This window comes from Myotis davidii, unplaced genomic scaffold, assembly GCF_000327345.1.
Source record: "Myotis davidii unplaced genomic scaffold, ASM32734v1 scaffold362, whole genome shotgun sequence".
In the NCBI taxonomy this organism is placed as follows: Eukaryota; Metazoa; Chordata; class Mammalia; order Chiroptera; family Vespertilionidae; genus Myotis; species Myotis davidii.
The window spans coordinates 2,096,789-2,117,975 of record NW_006297152.1 but is presented as its reverse complement, the minus strand read 5'-3'; the positions used below and the strand labels follow the sequence as shown (position 1 = coordinate 2,117,975).

The following is a 21,187-nucleotide window of genomic DNA, read 5'->3' as shown; positions in this document are numbered from 1 at the left end:
ATCAGCGTGACAGGTGGCAGCGCCCAACCCCCCTGATCGCCCTGTGGCTCTGTGTGTGACAGGGGGTGGGGCCACAACCTCCCTATCGGCCCTGCTCTGTTCCTGACAGGGGAAAGCGCCCCAACCCCCTGATCGGCCCTGCTCTGTGCCTGATAGGGGGGAGCTCCCCAACCCCCTGATCACCCTGTGGCTCCTTGTGTGACAGGCTATGGTGCCCCAACCACCTGATCAGCCCTGCTCTGTGTGTGACAGGGTCCGGCGCCCCAACCCCCTGATCGGCCCTGAGATTGAACTGTGACCTCCTGGTTCATAGGTCAATGCTCAACCACTGAGCCACACTAGCCACGCCCTCATATAGTAAATTTAATTGTGAGTCTTGGCACCTGAAATTCTTCAATTGTTTTTGCTTTCTTTCCACAGAAAATATTACAGCAAAGCACATTGTGAGCAATGATAGCTCGGATAGTGATGATGAATCACAAGAACCCAAAGGTAAATGTGTGGGACCTTCTCTGGCAGAAGTCCATGGGGAAAGGATGCTGCCTCTGACCTGTCACTCCAGCTGCCCAGGGCAGTCTCTGCTTAAGGCACTGAGCAATAGTGTCGTAGCTTTCCATTCAGAGAGAAAATTAATGCTGTATGTGTAATAACATACGCAACACAGAAATACCCCTTCTTTCTTGTTTAAAACCTCAAAAATATTATCAGTTGAACAAATAGGGAACAAACTGAGATGTTAGAATTACTAAATTCTGTTTTCAATCTGATTATTGAACTGGGCTTTCAGCACAGAAATTGTGGTTTGGGAGCACCTTTACCTGGCTTTTTTTTAAAAAAAAAAATCTAAATTTTATCTTTGAAAAATATATTATTAAATAACATGTGAAAAATTATATTCTCACTCCATCCTGAGCCTTTATCCCATTGCCAACATTCTGTGTCTTAGGAAGGGATCAAGTTGGGTAGAACTATGGAGAACTCTTGGTTACATGTATTGCTTTGTGGTATAAATGAGTTCCTTTACATTTTGACAAGACAGCTTTTGGCTTGGTGTGGATCAGGAGAGTCAGTGATGGAGGGAGGGCAGGGAAAGGCAAAGATCAAGCATATTTGTTGCCAATGTGCTAAAATGGAGTGTTTTTACATTTTGACGAAGTGTTTGACACAACCATTTGTACAAAAACAAAACATAACAAACAAAAGTTAACCAGCTTTGATAACAATGGGGTGAACAAGTCCTATTACAGTCTGAATACAGATTTTAAAAGGCACTAAGTGCTTTCTTGTCCAAAACATAAGGAATTCCACCTGCCATGTCATAGATAACAGAAGAGCCTGTTTTATCCTTGCTGAATTAACACTAAAATTAAAATTCTCTGTCATAACTGGGCTGTTACTTCCTCATAAGATGAGTCTGCGCACAGCAGAGGTGCCTACTCTGGGCAATGCAGCTGCACAGGCCCGTAGCTTGCTTAGTGTGCAGTTTCTTGTGAAAATGTAAGAAGGAGACCTTCCTTGGGCAGACAAAGCTCTTGACGAGGCACAAGATGGCCAGTGGCGTATAATCTGGGCTTCAGTCCCTGTTTGCCTACTGTCCTCCTGACTTATATAGCCAATAATTTGCCTAAATATATATGGCAGCTCAGGTAATTAGGCAAGAACCCCATTTGAAAGAACCCTGCTCTGGAAGGAACTGAGTCTAAATTCTGCTCCTTTATATTGGTAATTTTAATTATTTTGGTTGTTCAGGTCTTTATTTATTTTTTTGATTTTGAATTTCCTTTTAATGAAGGGAGCTAGCCAGTACACTGGGGAGAGAGAGTATATGCCTAGCATGTCTAGAATTAATCATGTCATGATTTAGAGACTATCAAGTAGATGTAATAATGGTTTGTCACTTATTAAGTACATTGCTACAGAGGATCAGTACATTTGATCATCTCTGAAGTACTGGATGATTATCTTAAGGCTGATAAGTTTAAGAACCAATTGAATATGACTTTGATTTAGTATCAGTCTAGATTGGAGAATGATATTCAGGATGTTTTTGAGGATTTTTTTATTAGATCTTAATATTCATTTATTTCATTCTAAATAGACTTTATTTTTTAGAGTAGTTTTAAATTACAACAAAATTGAGTAAAAAGTACAGAGTTCCCATATATCCCCTGTACACCCCCCCTACACACACACACACACACACTGCCTCTCCCACTATCAACATTCTATACTGTAGTGGTACAACAGTTGGTGAACCTACACTGATACATCATCACTACCCAAAGTCCAAACTTTAGGCTTCACTCTTGATATTCTGTATATTTTCACAAATATAAAATGACATGTACCAACCATTAGAGCATCATACAGAGTAGTTTCACTGCCCTGAAAGTCCTCTATGCTCTGTTTATTCATCCCTCTGCCCCCGTTCCCAACTCCTGGCAACCACTGATCTTTTCACCATCCTCATAGGATTGTCTTTCCCAGAATGCCATATTTTGGGATCATACGCTATGTAGCCTTTTCATATTGGCTTCTTTCACTTAGTAATATGCAGTTAAGTTTCCTTCATATCTTCTCATGGTTTGATGGCTCATTTCTTTTGAATGCTGAATGATAGTTCACTGTCTGGATGTACCGCAGTTTATCCACTCATCTACTGAAGAATATCTTGGTCACTTCCAAGTTTGGGCAATTATGAATAAAGATGCTATAAATATCCATATTCAAATTTTTGTGTGGATGTAAGTTTTCAGCTCCTTTGGGTAAAAACCAAGAAGCGTAATTGCTGGATCATATGATAGAAGTATAATTTAGTTTTGTAAGAAACTTTCAAACTGCTATCTTTAGTAACTGTACCATTTTTGCATTCCCACTAGCAATGGATGAGTGTTTCTGTTGCTCAACATCGGTGCAGCATTCGGTACTGTTAGTATTTTGGATTTGGGCATTTTCAATAAATATGTAGGTTATCTCCTTGTTGCTTTAGTTTGCATTTCCCTGATGACATATGATGTGGAGCATCTTCTCATATGCTTACTTGCCATCTGTATATTTTCTACTGAGGTCTTTTTCCCATTTTTAAATTGGGAAGTTTGTCTTAAATATATTTTGGATAATAGTCCTTCATCAGATGTATCTTTTGCCCTGATGTTCTTCCAGTCAATGGCTTTCTTTTGGATTCAATGGATTCTCTTGAAGCTCCTTCATTTTTATTCATATGATTTTGAGTAAGGTCTTTAGGCATTTTTCAACATTTAGTTTCTTTAAACCTATGCTGGCATCACTTTTACTTTCTCTCATAGAATTGTTGTAATCATCAAATCAGAAAATGCATACAAAGGGCTTTACGTTGTAAAAGGCAGCAAATAGAAATAGCTAGTAAGCAATGGATGTCATTTATCTGTTGACTGCTGGGGTTGTGCCACAAATGATGCCATTTCCACGTATATCACAAAGAAAGGAGACCCTCTTCTATTACAGAAGTGGAATTTATCTCATAAATATAATAGTGATGATGATGATGATGGAGCAGCTCCAAATCTTTGGAAAATAATTGAGTATCTTATTCATATCCTGTGTACCTAGAAATACAAATCATTAATTTTGAAGCCTGATTTGCTCTAGCAAAAGATTTTATTCGTCATACTTGGCATTAGAAAAATGTAGGAGTAGAAAAGAGTATGTTTGTTTTTTAGTGAATATGTAGTCATCTGGATTGGTTCCTGAAAGATCACTTCATTTACTCGGTAGAGTTAAGCTAATCTTTGTGAAAATAAAAAAACAACAACAGTATTTATTGTGGTTTATGTGTGTTTAGTTAACATTTATTGGAAATTATGAAGTTTGAGCATAGATTCTCTTTTCTCTCAAAACACACACACACACACACAGAGAGAGAGAGAGAGAAAGAGAGAGAGAGAGAGAGAGAGAGAGAGAGAGAGTTTTATGTATGCAGATATACAGAGTTCCCAGAAATCTGAGAGAGAGAGAGAGAGTGAGAGAGAGAGAGAGAGTTTTATGTATGTTTATATACAGAGTTCCCAGAAATCTGATCAAAAGGGATTTAGGCAGGTGGGAATCACACTGTACCATACAGTGTTCTCAAATTTGGATTGTGAATGAATAATATTGATACGGATAATTATTCTGTTGCTTCTGCTGCTACTACCACTATTTCTACTACTAAATAGTGTTTATTAAAAATTGATTGCAGGCCAGGCACTTTACTAAGGAATTTACATGAATGCACTAACTCAGTTAATCCTCACAACGACCCTACAGAGTTTTCTGTTGAGGGAATGAAGGCGAAAGGGTTAACTAACTAGGAAACGGGAGAATCTAGGCAGTCTGACTATGGAGCCAGTGCTCTAAGTAACTACCCAACATAGCTTCCCAGGAGTAGTGATGTGTACATAGGTTTTTAAGGAAAAAGTGACGAAAAGCCGCTTCTTTGGGAAGATTGCCGAATTTTAAAACATTTTAAAGCATGTGTTTAAATTATAGAGTTTTAAAAGCCAAACTCTATAAGTAGCGATGAAATGACAGTTTATAAGGGTGTTTATTGAGCAGGAAATATATGTTGAATCCTTCTGTTGTCTGTGTCCAGTTTACATGATTTCTGGAAGTTTACTAAACAGGAGAGAGAAGGAAACTTAGGAAATAAAGACAATAAGGTATTGTGGATTTTCCCTGTGTGTATGTTGTGTGTTTATTTGTGTTTGTGTAAATAAGGCAAGAAAAAAAGAAAGAAAGAAAGAAAGAAAGAAGAAAGAGAGAGAGAGAGAGAGAGAGAGCGAGAGAGAGAGAGAGAGAGAGAGAAAGAGAGAGAGAGAGAGAGAGAGAGCGAGAGAGAGAGAGAGAGAGAGAGAAAGAGAGAGAGAGAGAGAGAGAGAGCGAGAGAGAGAGAGAGAGAGAGAGAAAGAGAGAGAGAGAGAGAGAGAGAGCGAGAGAGAGAGAGAGAGAGAGAGAAAGAAAGAAAGAAAGAAAGAAAGAAAAGGATAGGGGAAGGGTAGAAAGAAGAAAAGTTTGCGCCCTAACCAGTTTGGCTCAGTGGATAGAGCATCAGCCTGTGGACTGAAAGGTCCCAGGTTCGATTCCGGCCAAGGGCATGTACCTTGGTTGTGGGCACATCCCCAGTAGGAGGTGTGCAAGAGGCAGGTGATCGGTGTTTCTAACTCTCTATCCCTCTCTCTTCCTCTCTGTAAAAAATCAATAAAATTTATTTAAAAAAAAAGAAAAGTTTGCCTAAAAAAAAATCTAAGATTAGACCACGTGACACTGTCAACAATGCAATCTTAGACTAGCTATAGGTAAAGGGTAAAGCAAGAACAATTTAAGGACCAAAATAGTTAACTGAAATATTTAGTGTATTAATTTATGCAAATAAACATTTGTTAAATCAAAAGCCATAGTGCTTCACTGTTAAGTTTGACATTCAGTTGCCCAAAGATGATTTTTAAAAAAATGAATTTTGGAATTTGTATAATGATTCTTTCTTTTTCCTTAGGTACTGAAGCTGAAGATGCTGAAGAGGAATATCAAAATGATAATCAAGCAAGTTGGGTCCAGCGTATGATAATGGCCTTGATGAGTGACTCAGCACTATTCAATACCAGAGAAGGACGTGCTGGGAAGGTGCACAACTTCATGTTGGGCTTGAATCTCAATACATCCTACCCTCTGTCACCTTTCAGAGACTTTGACACCCAGGAGTCCTGGGAGGAAGATGAATTGGATGCAGCTGTAACAGGTAAGTACAGAAAATGTAACCCATGGGAGCTAATTCGGGAGATCTTCCTTCCTTATTCAGTGGTTCTCAACCTTGGCTGCACATTAGAATCACCTGGGAATCTTTTTAAAATCCAGATTTCTGGGCCTCATTCTGGTCTAGTTTAGACAGTTACAAAAACATGCATTTAGCATGTGGAGGGCTTCAAATAACTGTTGTTGTGAGCAGGAAATTAGATGTTTACAAAATTGTTCCCAGGCTTGGAAGAACAAGCTCCAGACGGAGCTTCCAAAAATGATTTCAAAAACACATCAGAATAACCCCAGTTTGGTCAGTGTCGAGCTTATTCAAATGCATTGTTTACAGACCAACATTGCTAAAAATGATGGGGGGAGATTTTTGACTTTCGTGGTAAACAATGCACTATTCAGATGATGTATCATAGAATTGTACACTTGAAATCTCTACAACTTCATTAACCAATGTCACCCCAATACATTTAATGAGAATACTTAAGTTGTTTCAAAAACAACCACCACCACCAATTGCATTTTAGACTGAACTTACTGAATTGAAAAGTGCTTTTTCAGGCAATGTCCTTACTAAGAGAGACCCTGTTTATTTCGCTCTGGATATTTCCATGTTTTAGGATTACCATGTGTTTGGAATGAAAGGTTAAAACAAACGCCCCCACAACTGTGCCTGGCAATAGAAAAAGCAGAAACATAACCTCTGTCTCATTTCCTTCCTCAAATCTCACGTGGGTGTTCCTCCTTGGCCAGCGACCAGTCTCAGCAGATTCAGACTGGAGCTGTAAGGGAGTCTGGTAACCTTGGTCCTGAGCCTGACTCTCCAGTCCAGGGCAGTCATACATGAGATGCCGTGGGTGGTGTGGAGTGAAGTTTGCCAGTCTGCAGTGCCCGTCAGGCTATCGTACCTGGCCCTCTGTTCTCAGAAACATTAGTTAACTTTCTTAAGGCCAGCTGGCAAGAAGCCACTCACTCTCAGCCAAATCCCAAGAATAATTCTTTTTATTCTTCTGTGCATCCATGTTTCAAATTAAAAGTTAAATTTACCTTGGTGACTAATCAATACTAATAATCTTTCTCATAATGATCCTGTCATCTTAAATTTTTCTACTTCATCACACCATCATTTTTCTTTTAACCACCCAACTGTCATTTCTGCCTAAGGACATTGACTGGATGCTATAAAAGTGTCAATGGTATTTTTCCCCAAAACTTTCTACTACTCTTGGATTAAGCATCATCCCTATACAATAGAATTAGAACAAGGCTTTCGATGTTGTTATTTTGGTAGTGCTGTTCCTGTGTGTTGCTTGACCATAATGGAAATTGCAAAAAGAAAAGTTACCTCTGTTATTTAAACAAGAGGAGTAGAACTTACTATTACCTTGTGTTATGTTTATGGCATTAAAGTCTCAGATAATAGGTTATGTCTGGTTATATACCTTCAATCCAAACCCTTTCCTGTACAGTAGAATGAAAGTCGATTTGTGATAAAGTCAATGTCTATTTTTAAATTCATCCAGCCCCCCCCCCAAAAAAAAAATACCTGACCTTACAATCCGTGACATTTTTTTAAGTTGTGACACTTGATTATATTCATTTCCATTATAACATCAGTTAAATGTGCCTTCTTCAGAAACGTAGGCTTTATGGATGAATGATGATGGGCTTTCAAATAAACTTAGCTTTGTAGAGTATTTAGACTCCCTAAAAAGATTCTTAAGTAATTTTTACTCCACAGTAAAGGAAGATTACAGAAGATAGTTCTCATCTTTGCCTAAAATGACTCAGCAGAGCTAGAGTGGAGACAGGCCTCTTGACATTCCTCAAAGCTTTTCCCTTCTGCTACACTCCCTTCCCCCTGGCGGTTTTATTAGTCATTGTCTTGCTGATGTAAAAATGGACGTTTCCTCTGTGTGTACTTTATTACATCTGTTTTGCGTTATTGCTGTGATCGCATCACCCAGCGTGCCTCCTCTGTGGTTTGCAAGCACGCTTGCCTTCTGCACTTCTGCACTCCACATTTTAACAACTTCCTGGGAGTTTGACAATTTTTTATGTAGATTCAGAAGTGTTATTTAAACAAGAGGAGTAGAACTTACTATACCTTGTGTTATGTTTATGGCATCAATGTCTGGTTATATATACCTTCAATACAAACTCTACGGTTGCTAGATGAAATTTAGCATTCTCAGTTAAGTTTGAATTTCAAATTTGTTGAGATATTTTGGAGTGTTTTGATCTAAAGTTGTTTTAAACTCATGATCTTTGGAAAGAACTTTACATTTTATTCCTTGGAGTGTCTCTTGTTAAAATTCTATTTCACTCAGTTTGCATTTATCTATTTGAAAAAAAATGTACATAATATATTGATTTTAATCAGAAATCCAGATCAGTCAGTGTCAAGTTTATTCAAATTCATTATATACAGACTAACATTGCTAAAAATGACTGCATTTTAGACTGAATTTATTGAATTTAAAAGTGATATTTCAGGCAATGCCCTTACTGAGATATACCCCATTTATCTCTCTCCAGTTACCTTACATTTTAAGATTACCATGTGTATGGGATGAAAAGTTAAAGGATTTAACATAAACTGTAATCATCTTGGTTCATTTAATTTTTATTAAAACTCCTACGTATTATACAGTTAAAATACCATACTTTTTTTTATTTTTACACTCCCCACTATGCAAAAAAAGAATTGATATTTTTATCTAGTCTATATATTATGTTGGGAAAATCTTATATTTTCATTTACCTTATGATTTTTGTACCAATTAAAATATGAGCATCTTAGAATTAAAACTATCTTTTGACCTATAATGAGAAAAATTAGTGCCTTATTTTTGTCCCTATTTCTACACCTTGCAGACAATCTTTTGAAAACATGATGATAAAACCCCCTCATTTGTTTACTTCAAAATAGTTGTATACGGGTGGAAACTAATTTTGGAGGAACTGTCCATTAGTTACATGACTTCTTCTCTGTTTACTTTTGTGTTTACCCTATTTACTGTGACATACACCATCTGGAATAAGAAATTGAGACACAAGTTCATTCAGGCCAGAGTTCAAAACACAAACTTCCAAATATTTGTGCATCCTAAATGGAATCTGTGTGATATATTTATAAAATGACCTTCGGAAATGTTCACGGCTGACCCACTGTAAGGAAACAGTCATAATTATAAAACATAGCATGTTTCCATACCTATCCAAAAATCAGATGAACTCATTTCAGGTTTGAAAGCCATGTATGTTTTGAATTATGGGAGGATATCCTTCCATAGTGGCATTTTTAAATGCTCCATGATATTTTAGCAGATGTTACATATAAATGGGGTTCAAGTTCAAATAAATTTGGAAAAACTAACAACTTCATCCCCTTCTTCACAGTGCAGTGGGATACTGTAATGAGTTTGAGAAGTTCTACTTAAAAGGGCCTCGTGTTTAACACTTTAAAGGCAGACTGACTTACATTGGGTTCTGGCTGGGCTATTTATTGGCTGGAAAATCTTGAGCAGTTACGTAGCATCAGCCTCAGGAAACAATGATAGGAAAGTAGAGTAAAACTAAAACCCAACAACCTTGATCCTGATGGAACTGTAGGTTAGAGAGAATGCAACCATCTTCACGTTTTATTCAAAGTCACTTACAAAATAGAAATAATAGTGGTACCTATGTGAGGATTAAGTAGCATCTTCATTTTTTAGAAAGTGCTCTAAGTCCAAGGTATAGTAAGGAGAACAGGGAACACACAATATAGTTGCCCATTACTTTAAACTGTCGAATCTTATATTTCTCAAACCTGCTTGATCATGGAATTCTTATTTTGTGTATAGAATATCTGGTGATATTTTGCAAAACTATATGCTTTGAAACATACTTTTCTGTCAATTTACCTAGAGGTTGGAACCATGGTGTTTAACTACATGCCAGAGTTGGGAATTGGTCCACATACTAATAATGATTTTCTCTCAAATGTAATCTTGGATTTAAAAGAGGATTATTTTCTTGAACTCCCATCACCGGGAGAGGTGCAGTGTGATACCCATTCAGACTCTGCCATTCCCCAGTTGTATCACTTGAGAGATTAATTTATTCTGTCTTCTATTTATAGATTTCCTCTACCTCACACATCTGTGATAAGACTTAAATAAGATAATGTATGAGGTACTATGTTTAAACCAGTAAAGACCCATGTAATGCTAATAGAAGGATTATGCTGCACAGCTTAGAATTAATACCAAGGCCTGAACAATGTACTTTCCATGCATTATCTTACTTAATCCCCCAACAACTTATTGGATAGATTCTTGTACCCTGATGTTAAAGATGAAGAAACTAAGAGCTAAAGACAATCATTAATTTATTCATTGCTGAAGTTGGAGTCATGCCCAGCTCTGTTTGTCTCCAAAGCCTAGCCATATGGAATTCTATCTTACATGTTTATATAATAAATTATTTTTATACCCTAAGTAATGTTAAATGGTTGTTTAATTCATTCTTTCTTTTTTCTTTTTAAAAGATCCTGATGAATTTGAGCAAATATATGAGCCCCTGGATGTCAAAAGTAAAAAGATTCATATAGTGGACAGTGGCCTCACATTTAACCTGCCTTACCCCTTGATCCTGAGGCCTCAGAGGGGAGTCGATCTCATCATCTCCTTTGACTTTTCTGCAAGGCCAAGTGACTCTAGCCCTCCATTCAAGGTAAGAAGAATTTATGTAGCATTCTATTATCTACCATACTAGAGGCCTGTTGCACGAAGATTTGTGCAATAGGCCTTCCTTCCCCTGGTTTTCGGCACCGGTTTCCTTTTGGCACCTGGGCTGGGACCCAGGCCTTTGGTCTGGCTGCAGCGGAGAAGCCAAGCCTCTTCAGTCTTCAGTCGTCTTCAGTCTTCACTCCGTGCCTGCATATGCAAATTAATCGCCATTTTTGTTGGGTTAATTTGCATGCTCATCCTCATTGGCTGGTGGCCGTAGCAGAGTGACACCAATTTGCATGTTTCTCTTTTATTAGTGTAGATTCCTTTGCATGCCTTGTGAATATCTTGATCCTCTTGATTCCAATTTCTTGTCTCACTAGCCTATTATTAGGAGTACTCAATCCCTCTCCTGCTTAAAAGAACTTTTTAATGATACCCCTTCACCCACATTAAATTCATAGTCCTGAGCAGGACAAGAATGATGCAATATATCTGAAGTTCAAGAAGCAAATTAGGCTGAGATTAGGGAATTAGCAGGAAAAAGATAATTAAAACCATGTATTCTATGAGAAGATAAGAGAACATAAAATAGTATCTTGAAGATTCAACAACAATATCAGGGGAAAAGGAGGCAGACTAAGGAAGTGAGTAATGTTATGAAAACCAACTGCAGATATTCAACAAGGAAGTTCTCAGTGAACTGGCCAAGAGAAGTTTCAATAGGGTTGTGAGCGCACAAATCATACTGCTGTGACTTGAGGGATGAGTGGAAATTAAGAAAATAAAGACAGTTCTATAGACTATCCAGGAAGAAGAAGATGGACTGTATCTGGAGAATAGGAAAAGTGTGTGTGTGGAGGGTTGGGTTGTTAATAGAAAAGACTTGAGCATGCGGATGGCTGGAAGTCATTAATGAAGATGTTATTGAAGAATGGAGAGATGATGTATACAATAGGGTCACATCCCAGAGAAGGTTACAGGGGTGAGGAGATGTAAAATTACAGGTGGAGAATAGTATGAAAACATCCATATTGGAGCAAGAGGGAAGGGAGGAAATAATGGCTGTGGAAGGAGGTTTGTAGTTGGCCATGGAGAAAGGAAGTTAAGAAACTATTTATCTGATGACTTCTAACTTTGATAGGAATTAGTTATCTTTGTAGAATGAGAGGATGGGGGTAGTGAAGCCAGGGGTATGGGGAGAATAAAAGTCTGCCTCTGTGAAGAAAAGAGAAAAAAAGTTCTGAATAGGCAATAGAGAAAGATTGCTGGGGTGCCCTGCAGCCTCACCCAAGTGGGACAATGACTGTTACCATTCCCTCCACCTGAAACACCTCAAACTGTCTTCAGACTCATCTTGAATGTTATCTTTCGTGACCTCCACAGGTACAGCTTCAGAATAAAACACTTAGTAAATTCTACGAATACAGCAGTTTTCATGGTATACTGTCTGTTTATTTACATATATATTTATACTAGAGACCCAGTGCACAAAATCGTGCATGGGTAGGCTCCCTATCGGCTGCTGGCTGCTGGCTAGGGCCTCCCTTCGTTCCGTGCTGCCCCCTGGTGGCCAGCACACGTCAAAGTGAGCAATTGAACTCCTGGTGGGTTGAACTCCCGAGGGGACACTTTGCATATTAGGCTTTTATATATATATATATATAGATGTATGTATGTGTGTGTTGCTTCCGCTGTCTGTGAACTCCATGGGTACTCGAACACTATTTGTGTGTTTTTTAATTGTGTATTTTGTCCTAATTGCCTTATAAAAGCCAGCCAAAATATATAGGAAACATTTTTGGGGGGTGAATGAATGAAATGCTGTAAGAGAGATGGAGGTCATCTACATTTGATAGATTAGGAAATGGAAACTCATAAAGATGAAGAAAAAATGGTCCATGATCTTGAATCAGGAAGTCAGTGATAACCTTTGTCCTCTGACACTTGGCTTCCTTTCTATTATACTATGATTAAACTGCTCTCAAGACTAATAATGGTTATAACTCTCTAATATTTATAAAATCTCATATTTTTAAAATGCTTTCAGATTATGTCTTGAGCCAGTTAGTATTCAGCCAAGTAGATAAGGATTGGTGAGATAAGTGATCTCTTCACATCCGTAAAGTAAATAAGACAACGGGCGAAAAAAGCCTAGCCCAGGACCTGCCTGGGGAAGTGCTAAGTAAGAAATGGTCAAGCTGGACCCAATTGCAAGGCTCCACAATGAGAACTGAATGCTTTTTCCCATCACCAGCTGCCTCTGTACACACTGCACTTGTACTTGTTTCTGCTCTGTGTTCCACAGTCAGTGGTAAAACATGGTCCTTGATCTCCATAACATTTTAGCTTTGGGGGTGGGGGGAGAATCTTATACATAACATACATTTTGGAGGAAACCAAGAAATTTACTGTAAAATAGTTATTTGGGTTTACATAAGTATTTAACAGTGCTTTATTTTTTAGATATAATTAATAAGGTTTAGAAATTGATGAGAAATATGCATGAAGCCCATTGATAGGAGATTTGTATAAGAATACCTTGGTGTGTATCAAAGTAGATGAGCAGGGAAATAAATGGAACAGGTTTGAAAAGTCACAGAGATGGTACAGAGATGGCAATGAGCACATCGGAGAACCTGGACATGAGCTAATTAGAAGTGAGAGATAAACCTCCCATTAGAGGGGATTAGGGGAGAATTTAAAATTGGATGATAGAAAAGAGAGACTCAGTGAAGGGTTTCTGGCAGAAAAATGACTTCATGAAAATGGAATTATAGGATGATTAATCTGAGAATGGGGAGTAGAGGGTAAAAGATTAAGATTAAGAAGGCTTCACTGTAATCCAAACATATGCTAATGAGGCACCACGCCAGAGTGGGTGACTATGAAAACCAAGAGCAGGCTGCCCTGAGCAGCAGTGGGGAGGTAAATTTCAGTAGATGATTCTGAGACGACAGCTTAGAAGCTAGTTCTGGAGATAAATAACTATTATTCATATCACTTATGGGAGTTTAAGAACGTCAGTGCCATCATTTTATATGTAAACCAGAGTTCCGCCACTTCTAAAAGCTGCTGTTGAAAGAAAGTATTATTTATTTTTATTTTATGGTTTTTATTGAATTTATTGGGGTAACATTGGTTAATAAAATTATACAGGGTTACAGGTATACAATTCCATAATACATAATCTGTGTTCACAATACAATAGAGAGCCCAGAAATAAACCCACGTCTTTATGGTCAATTAATATTTGACAAAGGAGGCAAGAACATACAATAAGGTAAAGATAGTCTATTCAATAAATGGTGTTGGGAAAATTGGAAGAAAGTTTTAGAATATAGTTTTGTATCTCTAAAAAGAATGACTGTAGTTTGTTAGTTTGTAACTGTACTTTGATTCATTATTTCTAATTAAGAAGGATATGTGCTCATTGTAAAAAATTTGGAAATTTAGAATATATCTCAAGTGCTTGTGCTATTTGTGAACAACAGTTGCGGATATTTTGGTATTTTCTTGTAGTCCCTCTTATTATTATGTGTGTGTGTGTGAGCACCAGGATCATATAGCTTTGCACACTGCTCCTTTCTACTTAAAATTATATCAGGAATTCTTTTCCCATGCCAGTAAAAAAATTTTAAACGTTATAAACACAGCATGATATTTCTATTGTGAATATGCAAAAATTTATGTAACAATGCTTTACTTTTTAGATATAATTAGAAATTGATGAGAAATATACATAAAGTCTTTTGGAAGGAGGGGAGAAATTCCAATGTAATAACTGGATATATGCAATATGATTTTATTAAGGTGACTAAATCATGAATAATTTTCTATTTTTGAAACTAAAATATGAATATCATTTGTAATTTTTTAAAAAAAGCAAACCATAGCCCGGCTAGTGTGGCTTAGTGGTTGAGCATCAACCTATGAACCAGGAGGTCATGGCTCAATTCACGGTCAGGGCACATGCCCAGGTTGCTAGCTCGATCCCCAATGGGAGGCATGAAAGAGGCAGCCAATCAATGATTCTCTGTCATCATTGATGTTTCTCTCTCTCTCTCTCTCTCTCTCCCTCTCCCTTTCTCTCTGAAATCAATAAAGATATATTTTTTAAAAAGCAAACCATAAATGCTAGGCAAAATATTAGAACCATTAACTTTATTTCACAGCTACTATTATTAGCATTTCATAAGTATAATTTTCAGATCGTGTCAGAGAGATAGAAAATGATGGTATCTTGGCTTTTGATAAAGGCAACCATTTTATTTATTATAAAATTGTAACTGGCCTTGAAAGTTGATGACATCAATATCAGTAATACTATTTTTTTTTAGATTAGTAGACACACACCCTGATAAATAGTTCGGATATAAAGAACCTCATGAATCTCAGTAATACGCTTATTATTTGATTTTTAAAAAGCAGCTCTGTGTTTCACTTTGTCATTTCTTTTTGTTAAGCATTTAATAAGTTAGATATATGCCATGCAAATTTAGTTTACCATTAGGGTCCATTCAGGAATTATTCTAATAGGATTATCCTTTAATGTTGGCCATGAATGTAAGCCAGGGTCTTTATCTACAAAACAATCAGATTGTGAAATTAGAAAAACAAAACAAAACACCTTTGGATCTTTTGAGAAACAAGTAAGGAAGATAGGAGAATTCAGAGCTTGCAACTAGATATTTTCCCCTTTCACCTTACTAAATTTTATAGAGAGTAATAGATTAGAGTTATTGTGCTGTAAATTATGTTATTGTACATTATGTTGCCGTATATCTAGCTCAGTTTTTCAGTGCTCTTTAAAATGCTTAATGAACAGAATCCAGAACAATGAGTTCATTCTCTTAAAAATAAAAGGGAAGAAGGGGGGAGAAAAGAAAAGAAAGAGGCAGTGAGAGAAGGAGAACGTGAAGAGAGAAGGAAGGGAAATTTGAGCCAGTCTTCACAACATGAAAGAAGTATTACATATGTCCCCTTTTCCCCCTCATTGACCTCTTCTAGGTGCCCACCCACCCCACCCCAGGCCTTCACCACCCTGTTGTCAGTGTCCATAGGTTACACATCTATGCATACAAGTTCTTTGGTTGATCTCTTCCTACCCACCCACCCTTCCCCTGCCTGTAACCTCTTAGTGAAGAAAAACTAACGAGAACTGCAAAATGTTATGTAAATTATACACACAATTGGACATAGAAAATTATTTTCATGCACATTGCTTTACAAAGCTCTTGGATCCTAATACCAGCATCCTTTTATTAGAAATGAGACTGGCAAAAAACATAGAATAATGACTTCTAAATTATAGTTTTTAGCTTTTGTATCTTATGTTAGTTGCTTCAATAATTTTTAAAGATTCTGTAAATGAATTTACATATGTATACTTCATAACTTTCCCTAATCTAAAAATTGCTTTAAAATAATGAGAAACATCTTAGAAAGTGCATATCCTAGGTTTGTATAGAGAAAATACTCATTTCATATAAAGAAAAGCTAATTTATAATGATAGATATAAATATATTTCTTATTTATAAATAGGTAAAAAAATATCCCATTCATACTATAGTTTAATTATATTTCTGTTATTTAGATTGTCTTCTGTCTTTCAAGATGTTTTATTAAACTCAAAAATGAGCACAAACATTTTATAGAGTATTACTCTGAAGGATATTATCAAATTGTTATCTCCACGGAAAGTAATTTCAGTTAGTACTATGTAAATTTACCATGAATTAATCTCTGGAAATCTGAAGCATCTGAGGTGTCGAGTAACAACCAAGATGGAGAGTTATCCTAGAACACAGTTCTGGCATATTGCTCTAATTTGTGGAGCCACAATTTCTTTGCTCACTGCATTCTTTTCAAACTCGTCTGCTCCACTCATAGTCTGTGTCCTTGTTTCTGTCTTTACAAGCAGAGAAATGAGACATCCTAGAGGAGATGGTTTTTCCACCCTGTAATCTTTATAGTCACTGGTTTTAATCGCTTCCACATCGGGATCATATAAGGAAAGGGAAAGTTTCCATCACTTCCGAATTCCAGCGTGAAATATCTATCTAAAAATAGCCTGGCCTTTTACCTCATTCAATTCCCCTTTTCCTCTTTCTCCACACATCCACACATCCTTGGTCATCCTCTTGAGTCATGTTTGTAAACACTGGAAAGCTCTTTTTTCTCTTTGGTCTCACGCAATTGATCCACACGGTGAACTTTTGCTTTTATTTTGATGCTAAAGAGTCTTGAATGAATACCAGTGCTAGATAAGAAGCAACAAGCTGAGTAATTCAACTGAATGGGGAAAAGGAGTCAGTGATAAAAGTTTTCTCAAGTTTCCAGCAAGGAAGTGTTAATGTGCATGGGATTTTCAGTGAAATAGAATCAAATAGGAGTGGGCAAAAGTAGGTTTCCAGTTGTGAGTATGTGAAACACAGTTTATTCTTGTGTTATTGTTTAATAATGGTATTATTTTCCATATGAACAACTATAAACCTACTTTTGCTCACTCTGTATTTAGTTTAGTAATTTATGAAACAAATGCTTTAATGTACTATAATGCTTGAATATAAGATTTAATATTAAATCTTTTGTTCTCCCATATGTTTATTTCTTTGTGAGTGGTTTTCAGGGAGAATTTTTAAATTCATGACATTCCAGAAGCATCAAGAACAGTGACAATCCAATGAAAAGGATATTTTTCTCTAAATTTAAGGTGCTATTTTAAAGTACTTCTTTTCTGCCCCAGGTGATTTGGCTCAGTGGATAGAGCGTCCCAGGTCAAGGGCACATGCCCAGGTTTTGGGCTCGATCCCTAGTAGGGGGCACGCAGAAGGCAACTGATCAATGATTCTCTCTCATCATTGATGGTTATCTCTATCGTTCCCTCTCCCTTCTTCTCTGAAATCAATAAAAATATATTTTAAAAAAACCTGAAGTACTTTTTTAAAAATAGAAATTACTGAGGTTTTACATTAGCTTAGTTACTCCTCACAGCAATCCGGAGAAAGGTAATAGCATTAACTTTATTTTATCGGCTATAAAATGAGATGCAGAGAGATAAGGAAGAGGTGAGATATGCATGCAGTGGGTTTGGGAGCCCATGATTTCAGGGATAGTGGATAGCCTGGTCCCTGTTTGTTTATTTGGTTGTCATTTATGATCTCCATTGTACCATTAGCGGAGTATCACTGCATACTTCAGCCCTCAAAGAATTCTAACAGCAATCTTATGAGATATATATTATTATAACCATCCTTATTTTATATTTGAGGGTATTGAGTGTGGAAACATTCAGAAATGTGCCCAAGGTCACATAGCTCGCACTTGAACTCAGACAATCTGGCCCCAGCGCCTGTTTCTGACTTGTCCCACTCCCCCGTAAGCTGATATAAATAGAAATAAGTTCTGTTCGCTGCACCTCTCCGTGTTGATTTATATTCCCCAGTGTAAATGTAATATTATGTGTGTGTGCTTACTCATTGCCTTAGTCAACCTCGATGCAGAAAGAAACTGAAAATCTTAGTGGCCGACAACAAATGCGTATTTCTTGGGTCACGTTCCATGTCTGCAGCTGCAGATCAGCTGCTGTGGCTCTGTCCCAATTGTCTTCTCATTCTGGTGGGGAGGTCTAATCCTCGCCCCAGGAAGGGTGCCTAGCGTGTGAAAACAATCGCACAGTCCTCCCCGCTCCTGGTACCTCTGTACCGCCCACGCTTGGCCACTCCACATGTAATGATAACATGGCCAGAAGCTGAACTTCTTGTCATAAGCAGAAACAACCACGCCCCCTCCCCCCCCAAAAAAATACAGACAACTACCAAAAAAGTCAAGCAGAATAACTCAACTATTTTTGTATATGTAAAAGTTATGATCATTTGTTGTGTGGAAATGACATAGGTAAAATATGTTTGCATACATAACATTTATTAATTATTATTAGTTGTGTGTAGATGATAGAGGTAAAAATTCAGTAACAGGTTCATTGACTCCTGAGGGTTAAAAAACATTCACAGGGCTTATAAATGCCCAGAATCCATACTATTTTTTTTTTATCTTGTAGCAATTACATCTATATAATTTCATTCAGTTCGGCTCATTCATAAAATTTCCAGTGCCTCCTATGGAGCTAGCCGTGAACCAAGAAGTAACATAACAGGACTGAGGTTGTTCACTGATTGCTTTTAAGGTTTTTGAGATCGATGAGCTTCCTGGGAGGAGGGTCCTGGTTTGTCTTAGCGAGAAGCACAGTGCTAGCACATAGTACACACCTAGTGAATATTGAATGATGGCCAGATCAGCCAAACACATGAAGACCGAAACTTCCCAAATGCATCTTTCCCTCTCTTCCATAGGAACTTCTGCTTGCAGAAAAGTGGGCTAAAATGAACAAGCTCCCCTTCCCCAAGATCGACCCTAATGTGTTTGATCGAGAAGGGCTAAAGGAGTGCTATGTCTTTAAACCCAAGAACTCTGATATGGACAAGGATTGCCCAACTGTCATCCACTTTGTTCTGGCCAACATCAACTTCCGAAAGTACAAGGCTCCAGGTACGTGGGGAATAGGTTGTATTCTGCAAAGGAGAGATCTGGTAAAGGAGCAAGACTGAGAGTAAGCTGGTCCACACTGGCACTTGCTGTACCGGCTGTTACAACTTTGAATGTTTCCCTTCCCTTGATGAATAGCTGCTATTCGGAGACCCTCCAGTGCTCCCCATCTTTCTCACTCCTTGATCCCCTGGGTTCTTCGCCGTCCAGAAACTGGAGGGTTAATAACTGGCTCAACTAGCTCAGCAAAATCTCTGGGGCTTTACTCCAAAAAGCCCCAATTATGTTTGCTGTGATTGGTGGGGGCCCTTAGCGTAAGGGTTTGTTAAATATTTTGAATATCGCCCTTTAAGGGAGCCCTTACTTCAGAACAAGCCCTACAGAGGTTCTGGGAATTTGAGCTAACCACAAGATGAATGTCATTGAGCAGCACAACATGGTTTTCATTCATGTTGCCAGGTTATATTCCATAGAAAAAGAATCAAGTTCAAAGCAAGTCATCCTGTCGTACCACAACTTGAGGAGCCATAAACTCTTTAGTTTCCTGGAAAATATTGATTAACCAAAGGAGGTCTGGAGACTGACAGGCAGGATCCTGAAGGCCTAAAAATCAGACTGTTTTTAGGACCAGAATATATAGCTGTAAAAAAAATAGTCCTGGAGGACGTAACAGGGGACTATGGAGAAGAAAGTGATCTTTTTCTAGATGGTGGAGGGAGACAGAGAAAGGATCGATAGGGATGGGAGTTTTTATCACTCACAGTTCTTAAACAGTGAGTGGAGTACTTGAAACCTAGAGAATTTTCTATCGCTGTTAATTCTCAAGGCTGATTAGGGGATTTCTGTGGCATGAAGGCAATTAGATAGTGTTTGGTTTTGGGTTCCTCCAAAAGCTGATTCTGAGCAAAGGATTCAAGTGCATATAGTGTGTTTGCGTCAACTAGGGAACTTTGATAAGGAACTGACAGCAAAAGATGTGTCAGAGAGTCGGCTACGAGGAAGAGACTTTATCCTGCTGGGAAACGCTAGGAAATGGAATAGAACTTATGCTGCAGAATCATCCTTCCCCTTACACAGGAAGAGGCAAGGGAACTCAGGGGTTTAAAGCCTAAGTCCTTAGACTCTTTGGTTGACTGATGCCTGGGAGGAGTGATTTATCAGTGTTTCCAGCCTTGTGCTAATGAGCTAATCAGACTTCCACACAGAAGGCCCTTAGGCACAGAGGTACAAACTCTGGCAATTGGAAGTTGCCCAGTCAAAACACAGAAGTCCTCACCCAGGCAATATGTTGGGGACACAACAGTGTATATACAGGTTACATGACCTCAATGGGGGCTCCCCATGTTATGTTTATGACTCTTTGTATGTTTCATTCCCTGGGTTTTAGAGATATTTTGTAGTTTTCCAAATATCCCACTTGAGACTCTTTTGATATTTAGGTGTTCCAAGAGAAACTAAGGAAGAGAAAGAAATAGCTGATTTTGATATTTTTGACGACCCTGAATCACCATTTTCAACCTTCAACTTTCAATATCCAAATCAAGCATTCAAGAGGCTGCATGATCTGATGTACTTCAATACCCTGAACAACATTGATGTAAGTATCTCCTCCGGTCACTGACAATGTCAAATATTTCATATCACATGACCATACCACTATTTCTTTTTAATTAATTAAAAATAAAAACAAGGTTTATGAATGACACCACCCAAATTATACCGTTTTATTTTTCATGAATCATTTTACTAATCTCCAGAAGAACCCTATAAAATTCACAAATAAGAAAATCAATGCCGCCGAAACCGGTTTGGCTCAGTGGATAGAGCGTCGGCTTGCGGACTGAAGGGTCCCAGGTTCGATTCCGGTCAAGGGCATGTACCGGGGTTGCGGGCACATCCCCAGTGGGAGATGTGCAGGAGGCAGCTGATCGATGTTTCTCTCTCACTGATGTTTCTAACTCTCTATCTCTCTTCCTTCCTCTCTGTAAAAAAATCAATAAAATATATTTAAAAAAAAAAAAAAAAGAAAATCAATGCCTCCACCTGGACAGAGCCTACATTTTATACTATTATTTTATTGGCGGGTTGGTTAATACTCAGTTTCTTTCCCAGATATTTAATGTATTTGTCATATGACAAAATAAATTAGAAGTAGGAAGAAAAG

General features: G+C 37.8%; 1 protein-coding gene across 2 annotated transcripts in view; it reads left to right on the top strand.

Moving 5' to 3' along the window:
* The window catches only part of PLA2G4A (phospholipase A2 group IVA), a 127,397-nt gene that overhangs the window by 96,620 nt on the left and 9,590 nt on the right, over window positions 1-21,187 (top strand). For both annotated transcript variants that reach the window (XM_006772938.2, XM_006772937.2), the window contains 5 exons: window positions 421-492; window positions 5,510-5,752; window positions 10,295-10,479; window positions 18,831-19,026; window positions 20,463-20,620. In XM_006772938.2, coding sequence (XP_006773001.1) covers window positions 421-492; window positions 5,510-5,752; window positions 10,295-10,479; window positions 18,831-19,026; window positions 20,463-20,620 — 854 coding nt within the window. The remainder of the gene's footprint in view (window positions 1-420; window positions 493-5,509; window positions 5,753-10,294; window positions 10,480-18,830; window positions 19,027-20,462; window positions 20,621-21,187) is intronic.